The 15,032-nt window shown below is 48.1% G+C and overlaps 1 protein-coding gene across 1 annotated transcript in view; it reads right to left on the bottom strand.

The window, feature by feature from the left end:
• MAP3K12 (mitogen-activated protein kinase kinase kinase 12) overlaps positions 1–15,032 on the bottom strand; it is a 61,391-nt gene that overhangs the window by 13,676 nt on the left and 32,683 nt on the right. The window contains exons 8-11 of the mRNA XM_082212432.1: positions 14,828–14,937; positions 13,342–13,458; positions 10,411–10,548; positions 1,637–2,192 (exon numbers count right to left, since the gene is read on the bottom strand). Coding sequence (XP_082068558.1) covers positions 1,637–2,192; positions 10,411–10,548; positions 13,342–13,458; positions 14,828–14,937 — 921 coding nt within the window. The remainder of the gene's footprint in view (positions 1–1,636; positions 2,193–10,410; positions 10,549–13,341; positions 13,459–14,827; positions 14,938–15,032) is intronic.

Below are 15,032 nucleotides of genomic sequence, written 5' to 3'. Positions count from 1 at the left end.
CCTTCAAAAAGAGGAGCCTGGATGGAAGACACAAGATTTACCCACCAGGGAAGAATGGCAGATGAAGGTGATGGACTATATGGAATTGGCAGAAATGACTGGCAAAATCCGAGACCAGGGAGAAGAAATGGTGGAGGAAGATTGGAAGAAATTTAAAGACTATCTGCAGAAATACTGTAAAATTAATGAATGTTAAAATGACATTGGACTGAAAAGAAGTGGTTTTGGTAATAAGGTTAATAAGAATAGGTAAATATAGATAGTTATACGGATGAAAATATATAGTTATAATAGGTTAAGTTATAGAACTAAGATAAATGAAAGAGGGTAAGGATTTGCTGAAAAGACTTGGAAAACGGGAATACAAAAGGGGAGGTGTGAGGAGGTCGAGGAAATAAGCAAATGAGCTTAAAGATGTTGAAAAAATGGATTTATTCTTTTTAAAAATATTTTTTCCTTCTACTTTTTCCTATTTCTTAGTTATCGGTTTTTTGTATTTTGTATCATTTTCTTTCTTTTTCCTTTTTTTCTTTTTTTTAGGTTGCTTTTTTGTTAGCGTTTTTGCTAGCTTGTGTTTATTAGTTTTTGTTTGTTTTCTCTCTATGTGTAATTTTTTGCATAATCTCAATAAATATTCTATAAAAACAAAAACAAAAGGAGGAGCCTGGCGAGCAGAACACCTGGCCACCCGACTTCTCCATTCAGTTCAGTCCAACAACACCTGGAGGGCCATTTGGCAACCTAAGGCCCGTGGGCTGGATGCGGCCCAATCGCCTTCTCAGTCCAGCCTGCAGACAGTCCGGGAATCGGTGTGTTTTTACATGAGTAGAATGTGTCCTTCTGTTTAAAATGCATCTCTGGGTTATTTGTGGGGCCTGCCTGGTGTTTTTACAGGAGTAGAATGTGTGTTATTTAAAATGCATCTCTGGGTTATTTGTGGGGCATAGGAATTCGTTCATTCCCCACCACAATACACTTCGGCCAACCACATGATCTGAGGGACGGTGGACCGGCCCACGGCTGACCCCTGGTCTGGATGGTCTCAGGGCCTTTTCCCATGTGAATTTTCACAAGATTTGAGACCAGTATGCGCATCTTTCACAAGAAACAAGGCCTGCTTTGCAAGGGCTCCAGGACTCTGGATTTACCCTCCCCTGGGATGTTCATTTGCCCTCTTCTTATACAGTGGTGCCCCGCAAGACGAATGCCTCGCAAGACGGAAAACTCGCTAGACGAAAGAGTTTTCCGTTTTGGAGGTGCTTCGCAAAACGAATTTCCTATGGGCTTGCTTCGCAAGACGACAATGTCTTGCGAGTTCCTGCGGGGTTTTTCCCCCCTCCCCCCTTTTTCTAAGCCGCTAAGCCGCTTATCAGCTGATCCGATCAGCAGATAAGCCACTAAAAGCCGCTAATAGCGCTAATCCGCTAATCCTTCAATGGGCTTGCTTCGCAAGACGAAAAAAAACGCTAGACGAAGAGAATCACAGAACGGATTCTTTTCGTCTTGCGAGGCACCACTGTATATCGTTTTGGAGGCAGGAAAAGACATATTTTATTGGGGGAGGGGGCAAAGAGACTTCAGCCCCTAGGGACTGGCTCCTATGGAGGGAAGGAAGAGAGCCCCTGCCCGGCCCTACCTGACTCCGGGTGACGGCTGCCCGATACAACATGGCCGCTGGCGTGAGGTGCTGGGATTGCGGTGCGGCCGCTGCCCGGCTGCCCCTGCCCTGCTCCTGCTCGGCTTCCTCTCCCGGCTGCAGCCTGGCCTTCCCTGGGGGGCCCACGGCGCCTTGTCGTGAAGAGGGTGACTCGGGGCTGCTGGAGCAGGGGACGGAGGCTGTGTCTTCGCTGGGCGTCTCGCTGCAGGGCTGCTCGGCTGGCGGGGATTCGGGGCCGGCCGCCCCCTTGCGGCCTTCGGCTCCCAGGGTGGTGGAGATGAGGTCGGGGCTGGAAGACGACATCTTGCGCAGCAGGAGGTCGTGCTGGAGCCCCCTGAGGGCCGCGCAGGGCTCTAGGCGCTTGGCTCCTCCCGGGTCGGCCAGCTCCCCACAGCTGCCTCGGGTGCTGACCTTGCGGTAGCGGGACTTTGCCCGACGACTGCGGCCGGGCGACGGGGGCCCTTTCTGGCACACGGGGATGGCCAGCTGGGGCAGGGTGGGGTCCATGATCACCTCCGTCTTCAGAATGTCAGGCCTGTGGAAGAGAACAATTGTGGCATAATAATAATAATAATAATAATAATAATAATAATAATAATAATTTATTATTTATACCCCGCTCATCTGGCTGAGTTTCCCCAGCCACTTCCAATCAAGTGTTAAAAACAGTACAGCATTAAATATTAAAAACCTCCCTAAACAGGGCTGCCTTCAGATGTCTTTTAAAAAGAAGATAGCTGCTTATTTCCTTCACATCTGAAGGGAGGGCGTTCCACAGGGCGGGCACCACTATCGAGAAGGCCCTCTGTCTGGTTCCCTGTAACCTCACTTCTCGCAATGAGGGAACCGCCAGAAGGCCCTCGGCGCTGGATCTCAGTGTCCAGGCTGAACGATGGGGGTGGAGACGCTCCTTCAGTTATACAGGACCAAGGCCGTTTAGGGCTTTAACGGTCAGCACCAACACTTTGAATTGTGCTCGGAAACGTACTGGGAGCCAATGTAGGTCTTTCAAGACCGGTGTTATATGGTCTCGGCGGCCACTCCCAGTCACCAGTCTAGCTGCCGCATTCTGGATTAATTGCACTTTCCGGGTCACCTTCAAAGGTAGCCCCACGCAGAGCGCATTGCAGTCGTCCAAGTGTGAGATAACCAGAGCATGCACCACTCTGGCGAGACAGTCTGCGGGCAGGAAGGGTCTTAGCCTGCGTACCAGATGGAGCTGTTGGACCACAGTTGTTTCAGTTTGACCTTTTACAGCGGCAATGGGGAACCTTGGCTTTGGGAGTCCAATTCTCCAGCCCTCTCTGTCTGACCCTCAGGCTTCTCTGCAGGCCATACCCCATGCTGGCCTTTCTTTGCATCTCCCTTGAACTCTGAGAATGCTGCCTTGCTTGAATGGAGGATGGTGTGTGTGTGTCTGTGTGCATAATAACGTACCTCAAGGACCACCTCTCCCCATACAAATTGACCTGGACCCTGAGATCACCATCTGAGGCCCTTTATTGTGTGCCTCCTCCATGTGAGGTCCAGAGGGTGGCGAGGCCTTTTCTGTGGTGGCTCTCAGTTTGTGGAATGCTCTCCCCAGGGTGGCTCGTCTGGGACCTTCGTTGCATATACAGTGGAACGTCGGCTGTCGAACATCTCTGTTCACGCATGTTTCGGCTTTCGACGCTGAAAGCCTAGAAGTAACCGCTTCGGTTTTCGAACAATTTTCAGAAGCCGAACGTTTTGAGTTTCCCTATTATATTGAGTTTCCCTATTATATTGAGGCTTCCGCTTTCAGTTTTTGAACGTTGTGGAAGTCCAACTGTCTCCCGGAACGGATATGTTCAAAAACCGAGGTTTCACTGTATTTAGATGCCAGGCGAAAACATTCCTCTTCAACCAGGCCTTTGGCTGATTAATATTCTACAACCTTTGAAATGTGTCTGTGGCAAGGGGGGGGGGTTATTGTTTTGCTGTTTTCTTTTACTTATTTTTATGTTTTTATCCTGTTTTGTACTCTGCGAACTGAAGGGTGATCTATAAATCTAATGTACAACCATGGCATGTGGCCCCAGAAAGTTGCCTGGAAGGGAATCAGGCCTTTGGGGTGAAAAAATTGTTCCCCACACTGTCAGCATCCCCTGCTGGGTCTTGTTTTGTTGTTCCTGGTTTGCTTTATTGATTTTCATGCTCTTTTACTGTCACTGATGTCATATTCCTCTAATTATTATTACTGATTTTATATGCTACCTTTCCTTTCGGGAAGGAAGACCATTTGCAGCCAAATAAAAGCCAGCAACAAAGGAACTGAAGGAGTGAGGACCAGGGGTCCACCTGGGTCCACTTTGGAGAGCCAGGCTGGAGCCAAAATCTAAAAAAGACATTTCTCTCTCCCCTGCTTGCCCCTGCTTGCATAAACAATATTTTTGCAACACAGCGAGTTTGCAAGAGGATGCGGTCAGGGGATTTTGGAGCTGTTCTGAGAAACTGTTCGTTTGCCCAGGATGTCTAGCCCACCACAAGGTTCTAAGCCGAGCAACCTGTTAAAACCACAAAAGAGGAGGGGGTCAAGGAGCATTTACTGGAACCAGTAAAAGGGGTCAGAAAGATTTTAAACTCGCAGCGCCACCTAGTGTATAATGCAGTCTGGAACCGAAAGACCAACATCAATTATTTAATTGGTTGAGCTTCAATGAATATGCATAAAGGGGAATGTTTGAGGGCTGGGTCAAGGGTTGAACCATTGTTTTGCCTAAGGGGATAAAAACTGTTTGCCCCTGGTGTTCGGGGGCATTTTCTCTCATTTTGGCAGCTGAATGCACCCCTTTGCTTTGCTTGTCTGACAAATAAACCAAAGTCAATAAAACTTTTGTAATTAAAATATTGCTGCCTGGATTTTTTTCCATTCTGGTCTGTATTCTGAAGTCTCTAACATTTCTGGTGCTTGCGTGACTCGGATGGGGACCTTAAGTCCTCAAAAAGACCAGAAGGCAGCTCCCTTGTCCTTTTCTAGGCGGGACACAGGGGAAGGGCCAATAGGCCGCTTATCCTGGCGCCACCGAGGCTTTTCTTCGGAGGAGGGCGAAGCCAATTTGACCCTTCTGCTGGATCCTGGAAGAGAAGGCAATGGATTGAAGGACCGAGCTTGACAGGACAGGGCAGAGTCCAGCCGGCTGGTGAGTACATGACAAAGGGCCCTGGGGACAGAGGAAGACAGAGACCCCCTTGTAATTAAAAAGGGGAAGGGGCATCCTGATCACATGCCCAAGCGTGTTTGGTGGCAGTAAGGGAAGGATTGGCCCCTGATACCCACCCACGCTTAAGGATTTAAAGGAAGGCAAAAAGGAAAAAAAGGGGGGAACCGGGAGGCTAGTTTGTGTGGTGCAGCGTCCAGTGAAAGAGGCACTTGGTGCGTGTGTATGTGTAACCCCAGGGTATTCCCCTGGGGTAGAACCAATAAGTATTGCGCTTCCCAGCAGCGCGAGTTTGACTGGGCGAGGAAAATTGGGAAGTTTATGTGTGTTTGTTTGGTGTTTGGGGACGCTGCACAAGGGCCATATTAAATATGGGAGGGAGTGGCTCAAAAGGTCTAATAACTCCCCTAAAGTACATGCTGAACAATTTCAAAAAAGGATTCAGCGGAAACTATGGCGTTGTGATGACGCCAGAACGCTTACACACTATGTGTGAACTGGACTGGACACAGCATTGAACTGGGAAAAAACATAGAGGCCCTAGCTGGGACAGGGCAACAAGGAGTATCTTTTGAGGCTGAGTAGTTACTTAGAGAAGAGTTTCAGACTCAGATTCAGATTTGGGAGCGATGGAGGGGATCGCTCCAGAGATCCCTTAGGTTATCCAAGTTAGTATACAGAACCAGAGTGCATACAAAGCTTTCAGATCTCTGGACCTCAATGAAGGCAAGAGTTCAGCCAGGCAGAGCTGGAGGGTTCTCTGCTGAGCTGTAAGTTTGATAGTAAGGCAAGCCTCCTAGTTTCTCCAAAGCCCATCACTGAACTGGGAAGCACATGAGCCTTGCAGACCTCCAACAGTTTTGATCCCTATAGTAAGTACAGCTTGACCAGGGAGGGCAAGCTAAATCCCAGAACTTAGCTAGGGAAGAGCTGGGTATCTATGTGACCAGCGGCAGTTTGGAACACATCAGGGAAACCACCAGTAGTGCCCTAGTTTCTCTGATGACCAGTGAGAGGTGGTCTATGGTTAGGGAATACGAAATGGTTTTAGACCTATAGCAGTTATAGCTGAGACAGGGAGGTCAATTTAATTGCTGTCCTTAACCAGGCACCAGCTGGATGGCTCAGTGCTCAGGTGTGTCTCAGAGAACACTGCAGCAGACCCCTGGTTTGAGACTCAGGCAGAGAAACCTCAAGAGAAGACCTGCATCTTTGTGGCCACCACAGTTGACAAGTTAGTTGCCACAGAAAAAGGATGAGGGAACAGATGAAAAAAAAAACAAACACAAAAAACTGCATAAAACTAAAAGAGGAAGAAGAACTTTCTCCATTTAACTTGCATGAGTTTGTGAACATGGATGAAGTTCTAGAGGTTCACGTGATAATAGAGAAACCCCCCACCCCCCTGGCTGAAGAAATATAAGACTGATCAATTCAAAATTAAGGAGCACAGGCAGGAAAACGCCTCAAGAAGCCCATTTACCAGGGATCCGAGGCAAAAGTCCTGGCCCCACCCCCATATGATCCAAGTGCCATGGTGGCCCCCTTGGGAGGACAGGGACAGCCCCATATCCCCAAAGCTCCACCGCCGCCCCGATATGTGGCCCCCAGGAGCCGAAGCAGGAAAGGGGGGCTGCCAGACACCCCAGAAGTAGACGAGGCAGAGCCTAGTGACCAGATCCTGAACAAAATATACCCCAACCTTAAAGAATTGAGGGAAAGGATGAACAAATACAGAAGTTTGACCACTATGTATCGAGAAGGTGCAGAAGCTTATTGCAATATTTGAGGCAAAGCATTGGGGGAGCACATAAAGCGGTCCAGGTCCACCGCAGAGGCAGGAGAAGCAGAGGTCCTGACCCCCCCTTCGTGTAGTTTGGGACAAGCCACTCCCTGCGCCTCCGTTCACCCTTCAATATGTCCCCTTCACCACCATCCCAGGCAGTTGTGGACTTGCGGTCCTCTATATTTGCAGCGCATGAGGCTACCTGGGCAGATTGTCAGCAATTGCTGAGCACTCTCTTTACCTCAGAGGAAAGGAGGAGAATTAATACACAGGCTTTAGAATTTCTTGGAACGCCTGATGGAGGCATACAGAATTTGGACCCCCTTTGACTTTGAACTCCCTGCACATGAGTTAATGGTAAATGCCTCCCTCATAGGACAATGTGCAAAGGACATTAGAACCAAAATCCAAAAACAGCCTGGGTTCCAGGGCATGTCCAGATTTCAGATCATGGCCATCGCCCAGAAGGTGTTTGAACAAAGAGGAGAGGCTGAGAAGAGGGAGAAAAAGCAGTGGAGGAAAGAAAAGGCAGCAGTGTTAGGCACAGTAATGGCTCACAGGCCAGAGACCCGAGGGGTCCGCCGTAGCCATTCAGAGACCCGCGGCCAAGGGGGAGGAAGATGCCTGTTCAGCAACAGTAAGGCCATAAGAATTACCCCTGTGAAAGGCTGCATGGAGCCAATTGGGAAGCCTGGTCAAAACGCATGTATTACTGGCTGGCAGAAAAGCAACTATGGGAAAGTACACAGGCTGAAACAGGCTTTGCCCAGCCCATTAAGAAGTTTACAGGAGCAGTGGAGGCTTGTGAAGGAGACGTGGCTGATGCTCTAGAGAAGCCCTGGGTTGCGTGGCAGGGATTGAAGACGGCATGTCAGGCTGCAGAAAGAGTACCAAGCCCAGAGGGGGCTGAGGCTGCTTTGGGAAGTTGTTTCTACGGTTCAACGCATCTGTGTGATGCACTGTGTGTTGGAGAAAGGCTGAAAAGGCAGTTGCAAGCTGTTCCTCAGGCAATGGAGCACCCAAAAGTGGGGGTGCAGGCCAGGCAAGCCATTCCAAGAGTTCTGAGGAGGCCAAAGTCTCCAAGAGTTATTTGTCCTCTGAGGTGAAGTCCAACAGCGAAAGGCATTGCCATGCAATTGGCAGCTGGATGCAAGGCTAACATCTATATTGATTCTAAATATGCCTTCTTAACCCTGCATGCGCATGGCGCCCTATGGAAAGAGCGGGGCTTGAGTGGAGCCCACGGGAAAGCTCTGAAATACGTTCCAGAAGTTGAGACGTTACTAGAAACTGTATGGGCCCCCAAAGAGATTGCTGTAATGCACTGCAAAGGCCATGATAGAGGTTGGGACATGGTCACCAGAGGCAACCGGAAAGCAGATAATGCAGCTTGTGAGGCAGCCCTGAAACCTCCACCAGTGGTCACCACCGCCCTCAACCCAGCTACCCTGTTGCCGGTAGGAGAAGGTGAGGAGCAGACGCACGATTGCATTGAGGTTATGGACACAAGACTGGACCAGGAGAAGTGGCCAGAGGAAATCGATTGGCAGACAGAGTGGCCAAGGAAGCAGCCCGGGAACCGGCCCCGCCTCAGTTATTGGAACAGTGGTCCCAGAAGGGATCTTGAGCACTGCTGACAAACCAGATACTATGTATCCACCCACATGAGGCCAGATGCCACAACCAAGCAGCTGGAGAAGTATGTCTATATAGCCAACCTTTATCAACTGGCGGCCCAGATTTCCAGGAAATGCCTGCTATGCCAAAAGAATAATCCCAGAACTCACTCCAGACGATGTGGAACCACGTTACACCCTTGATGAACAGCAGTGGACCAGCCAAGAAGGAGCAACGCTCCAGGAAGGACCAGACAGCCGTGTTTTTGTGCCCCAACATCTGGCCAGCACAATTGTAAATGGCCCCCCGACCAATGCCGACCGATTATGGTTCTGCATTTTCATTTTGATGGACCTATAGGTACCACATCATAGAGAGCCAGGACATGCGTACATGTAGCTGCATTGACCAATGGCGGAACGGTTAAGTGGCAGTGGGAGGAGTGGTAGTCCACTCGTGGCATCTGTTGGGGTGACTTATTGGCAGAATGGGTTACCACTTAAGCCACTTGTAAACACCTCGTGTAGGGGTTATGGATGCCCCACTCAGTCATTAGACGGGAAAAGTTGGCAGGGGAGACCAGGGAACTCTTTCCTGCTTTGGCCAATGCCAGCAAAAATACAGGAGTATCCAGAGAAGTAGGGCAGTACATACCACGCCTACCCACCAACCCCAATATTTCCATAGTTCCTCCCACCAATACTCGGGGGCCATTTTCTCTCATTTTGGCAGCTGAATGCACCCCTTTGCTTTGCTTGTCTGACAAATAAACCAAAGTCAATAAAACTTTTGTAATTAAAATATTGCTGCCTGGATTTTTTTCCATTCTGGTCTGTATTCTGAAGTCTCTAACAGAACAAATAGAAAGCCGATTATAAAAATATATAGCTACCCCTTATTAGAATACATAGTGAAACAGTTTCATCAAAACATCTGTAATTTTAAGCTGTATTTTAATTAACTGTTTGTTTGTTGTTGTTTTCTATTATGTTTTATTGTAATTTATATTTGGTGTTAGCTGCCCTGAGCCCGGCCCTGGCCGCGGAGGGCGGGGTATAAATAAAAATTTATTATTAATAATAGTAATAATAATAATAATAATTAAGATCTATAATAAACAAGCCCATGAACCAGCATAATAGTTAAAACAGTTAAAAGAACAATTAAAGCAGGAGGTTCAAGTCTAGAGATCAGGGGAATGCTTGCTAAACAGGCGTGTCTTCAAGAACCGGCGGAATGCCAATACTGATGAGGCCTCTCACATTTCACATTTCCACAACAATGGTGCCACTAGAGAAAAAGCCTGCCAAGCCGATAGTTATTAGGTTGTAGCAAAAAAACCAGTTCCATTTGTTGAGCTTAATGCACTGAAGCCGTGCTTCCTGGTCACTGGAAATTATTTCCTGCCTTCATTTGAGTTTTGAGATTCCACCAAATACTGACCAAAAAATTGCTGTGCTTGTTTGGAAATCATAAGGGCTATAAACTTGGTTTTATTTTTGGCAAACAACAAAAAGCAAGGACTTTCAGGTTCCTAGATTCTTCACCAGATGCCAGTCACATTTCCAGATCTGTGTATTGCATGCAACTGACATTGTAAAAAGCCCTTTGCACCAGGGCTTATTTTGAAGCCCTGCATTTTAGAAGGTTGCATTGGAAATTAAACACCATTAAGTGTACCCTATTCAAACATATGTATGTGTACAGATATGTAGATGAAGAGACAAATTCTGTGCCCAGGAGAGCGAAATCCTGCACCCAGAAAAGCTGAATTCTGCAAGCTGAATAAATTATGCAAACTAAGCAAATATGCCTAATTTATTCTTCATTTTAAAAATACTATGCATAATGTACGGGCATGTGAAGGAAGCCAGGAGCTATGCAACAGAAGCCACAACCACAGCAAAACTTATTAAGCCATTCCTCTGACTTCTGGGATTGGACAAGGCATTGCCTACATGGTTTCAAATGCACCTATGTAACGATGAGGGCTAGAAGCTTGCTTGTTTTAAAGAAACAAAAGGAAGGAAGCTGAGATTCTCAGGGAGCTGAGCTGTGAATTGTACTCTACATCTGCACTCCCACAAAATCATGTCACACAACACTGAAAGCGACAGAGACTCTTCATCAATCCCTCTATTCTTCGCAGGCCTTTTCCGGCCACTCCTCACCTCTTGCTGTGTGGAGAGAGTTTCTGAGGCACGTTCCTCTTCTTGATCAGCTTTTCCACGGTGTTGCCATGCAGGAGGCTACGTGAAGGGTGGTGCTTAAAGAGCCCAGGGTACTTCTTCTCCAGGGCTTGCTCCCGCCTACGGATGGAGATGGAAAAAACTGAGAACGTATGAGGACGGACTACGCAGACACCTGACCGCTGGGTGGAATGGATCCTTTGGAGGGCAGGAAGGCAAGCTACAAATATTGTAAATGGTTGTGCAATCAAAATACATTAACTACAGCAAACATCGATGCCCCAACTAAACACACATGCATACACATATGTTATCCAAGTTTACAAGGAGGTTGTTACAGGGTTCCCTGGGACACAGGAAAATAGGAAGTTGCCTTGTACCCAGTCTGACCAATGGTCCATGTATCTCAGAACTGTCTACTGAGGTTGAATCATGACAAGACAGAAATACTGTTTCTGGGGGATGAGGCGGGTGGGTGTGGAGGACACTCTGGTCCTGAATGGGGTAACTGTGTCCCTGAAGGACCAGGTGCACAGCCTGGGAGTCATTTTGGACTCACCACTGTCCATGGAGGTGCAGGTCAATTCTTTGTCCAGGGCAGGTGTTTATCAGCTCCATCTGATACACAGGCTGAGACCCTACCCGCCTACGGACTGTCTCGTCAGAGTGGGCAACCAAAATGGTCAAAGGCCTGGAAACGATGCCTTATGAGGAACGGCTAAGGGAGCTGGGCATGTTTAGCCTGGATAAGAGGAGGTTAAGGGGTGATATGATAGCCATGTTCAAATATATAAAAGGATGTCACATAGAGGAGGGAGAAAGGTTGTTTTCTGCTGCTCCAGAGAAGCGGACACGGAGCAATGGATCCAAACTACAAGAAAGAAGATTCCACCTAAACATTAGGAAGAACTTCCTGACAGTAAGAGCTGTTCGACAGTGGAATTTGCTGCCAAGGAGTGTGGTGGAGTCTCCTTCTTTGGAGGTCTTTAAGCTAAGACTTGACAACCATATGTCAGGAGTGCTCTGATGGTGTTTCCTGCTTGGCAGGGGGTTGGACTCGATGGCCCTTGTGGTCTCTTCCAACTCTATGATTCTATGATTCTATGGTGCATGCTCTGGTTATCTCCCACTTGGATGACTGCAATGCGCTCTACCTTTGAAGCTGACCTGGAAACTACAACAAATCCAGAATCCGGCAGCTAGACTGGTGACTGGGAGCGGCCGTCGAGACCATATAACACCAGTCTTGAAAGACCTACATTGGCTCCCAGTACATTTCCGAGCACAATTCAAAGTGTTGGTGCTGACCTTTAAAGCCCTAAATGGCCTCGGCCCAGTATACCTGAAGGAGCGTCTCCACCCCCACCGTTCTGCCCGGACACTGAGGTCCAGCGCCGAGGGCCTTCTGGCAATTCCCTCACTGCAGGAAGCGAAGTTACAGGGAACCAGGCAGAGGGCCTTCTTGGTAGTGGCACCCGCCCTGTGGAACGCCCTCCCATCAGATGTCAAGGAAACGTTTCCGAGCACAATTCAAAGTGTTGGTGTTGACCTTTAAAGCCCTAAACAGCCTTGGCCCAGTATACCTGAAGGAGCGTCTCCACCCCCATTGTTCAGACCAGACACTCAGGTCCAGCTCTGAGGGCCTTCTGGCAGTTCCCTCTCTGTGAGGTTACAGGGAACCAGGCAGAGGGCCTTCTTGGTAGTGGGACCCGCCCTGTGGAACGCCCTCCCATCAGATGTTAAGGAAATAAACAACTACAGAATTTTAGAAGACATCTGAAGGCAGCCCTGTTTAGGGAAGCTTTTAATGTTTAATAGATTATTGTATTTTAGTGTTCTGTTGGAAGCCGCCCAGAGTGGCTGGGGAAACCCAGCCAGATGGGCGGGGTATAAATAATAAATTATTATTATTATTATTATTATTATTATTATTATTATTATTATTCAGTTGGGCTCCGCCCAGAGTGGCTGGGGAAACACAGCCAGATGGGTGGGGTATAAATATTAAATTTTTATAATTATTATTATTATTGTTACAGTGTTCCCTGGGACACAGAGAAATAACGAGCTGCCTTGTATCCAGTCTGACCAATGGTCTATGTGTCTCAGTATTGTCTACAATGACTGGCAGGGGCTCTCCAGGGTTCCAGACAGGGGTCTCTCCTGGTTCTACCTGGAAATAAATGCCAGGAATCAAACCTGGGACATCTGGATGCAGGGTAGATGCCCTAGCCATTGAGCTATGGCCCTTCTCAACTGGGTTTGCCCTGGCTCACACCTCATTCTTCTTCCTGTATAGCCTCAAATGATGCTGTGCGAATCATTGGGCTTATGGGGGAGAAACCCGCCATGCTTCTCAGATCCACAGAATGGATAATGCTGCCGTCCTTCCTGGTCCAAGCTCTCTGGCACAGCAAGCCAGAAAAAGCTTGCCACCTAGAGGTCAGGAGCAGCCAGAGGCATCAGGATCCTTCCCCAGTTTCTTTAGGGAACGGCTGCAGCTCAGTGGACTTTGGACTTTGTGTCCAATAGGACTAGGAGAGAGATCTCTGTCGGGAAACCTGGACAAAAAATTGGCCCGGTAAAAACCAGTTGCAACGTCTAGCACCCCTTGCAGTGGGATCCACCCAGTGGCGTAGCGTAGGGGGTGCAGGGGGGCCGGCCGCACCTGGCGCAACATCTGGGGCTTAGGGTTAGGGGGCGCAAATCCACGGGTTAGGGGGCGCAAATTACTTGCCTTGCCCCGGGTGCTGACAACCCACGCTACACCACTGGATCCACCAGATGTTTCTGGGACTGCAGCTCCCATCATCCATTGGGCCCTGCTGGCTGGGGCTGATGGGAGTTGGAGTCCAACACCACCCAGCAGGCCCCAGGTTTCCCTGCCCAGTTTTTGAGTTTTCGCCTTCTCACCTGAGCAGTTCCTTCTCCTTCAGCTCCAGCTGTAGCATGAGGGAGTTGAGTTCCATGTACAGGTTGTTGGCTCGCTCCAGCTTCCGCTCGTAATGCTCCCGGATGTCCAAAGCATGTCTGGGGAGGGAGAGGAAAGCAGCTGTCAGTCATCCTAGACGGACAGGCCTTTGGAGCCGTTTCTGAGCTCTGCTGCTGCTGGGCTGCTTTTCAGAATTGGCAGCAGTAGAGAATCCGCGACCAGAAAGAAGAGGAACACCAAGAAGATCGGAAGAAATTTAAAGACTATTGGAATAAATATTGTACTATTAAAGATATGTAACCACTTGAAAGAAACAATTAGGCCTAGGATTAAAATGGAATTAAATTTATAAATAAGAAAATGTACGATAAAGAAAGCTATGTAATATGATTAGGACTGTGATATGGTCTTTTGAAACACTGATATTGGAAACTGCTACATAAGAAATTCAGATGGAAGAGATTCGAGGAAGTCAAATACTATGTTTATGAAGATGGATGGTACTTAATTTTAATTAATTAAGTGGTAATATGTAGTATGTATCTTTCTTCTTTTTTCTCTTTTTCTCCTATTTTTGTTTGTCTTTATTATTGTTAATCTCTTCTTTTTTATTATGTTTATCTACTAAAAATAATAAATATTATTTGAAAAAAGGGAAAAAAAGAATTGGCAGCAGTGTCCCAAATGGCGAGGGGCACTGTCTCACTAATGCTGTCTGCTACGGGAGTGGATATACATGTGAAGAATAATAGTTTAATTCACACAAAATGGAAAATGTGTAGTATTAAAAGTAAAGGGACCCCTGACCATTAGGTCCAGTCGTAACCGACTCTGGGGTTGTGGCGCTCACCTCGTTTTATTGGCCGAGTGAGCCGGCGTACAGCTTCCGGGTCATGTGGCCAGCATGACTAAGCCACTTCTGGTGAACCAGAGCAGCGCACGGAAATGCCATTTACCTTTCCGCCGGAGCGGTACCTATTTATCTACTTGCACTTTGATGTGCTTTGAACTGCTAGGTTGGCAGGAGCTGGGACCGAGCAACGGGAGCTCACCCCGTCGCAGGGATTCGAACCGCTGACCTAGGCTCTGTGGTTTGAAAGCACACATGCTTGTCAACCTGGGAAGGTAGCTCATCTAGGAGAAGGAAAAGTCTGATCCTAAACGTCCACTGCTTTGCAGGAGAAGAAAAGGCTAAGACGTAAACCCTACAAAAATCTGGAGTGGAGCCCTAAGGCAGTTGAATGGCGCCTTGTACACCTTCTTCCAGCAACTCCTGCAGCCCAGCTGGTGCCCAAGGTTTTGCTGTTTTCCTTTGGGCCACATCAGTGAGGCCCAGGCCCACCCCCAGAGGCCCACTCCATTGTCTCTTGAGACAGATGCCGCCGCTGCCATTGCCGCCAAGCTCTTGACAACAAGGAGGGAACCTTTTCAGCCGTATCATTCCTTCTCCTATATCCATCATCTTACCTGAGTTCTTCTCGTCGCCGGTGGATCAGCTCCTCCTCCAAGCGGTGCAGACATGTCCCCTCTGACTTGATCTTTTCAAAATGTAGCTTCACTTCCTCCCTCCATTCAGCCTGGGGGCGGGGGGGGGGAGAAGAGACATAGATAATTTAGCCTGGAGAAGAGGAGGTGATATAAAAGGATGTCATATAGAGGAGGGAGAAAGGTT

This window comes from Podarcis vaucheri (assembly GCF_965113315.1).
Source record: "Podarcis vaucheri genome assembly, chromosome: 2".
NCBI lineage: Eukaryota > Metazoa > Chordata > Lepidosauria > Squamata > Lacertidae > Podarcis > Podarcis vaucheri.
Note: the sequence above shows the minus strand (reverse complement) of the source record. Positions and strands in the feature narration are given on the sequence as shown.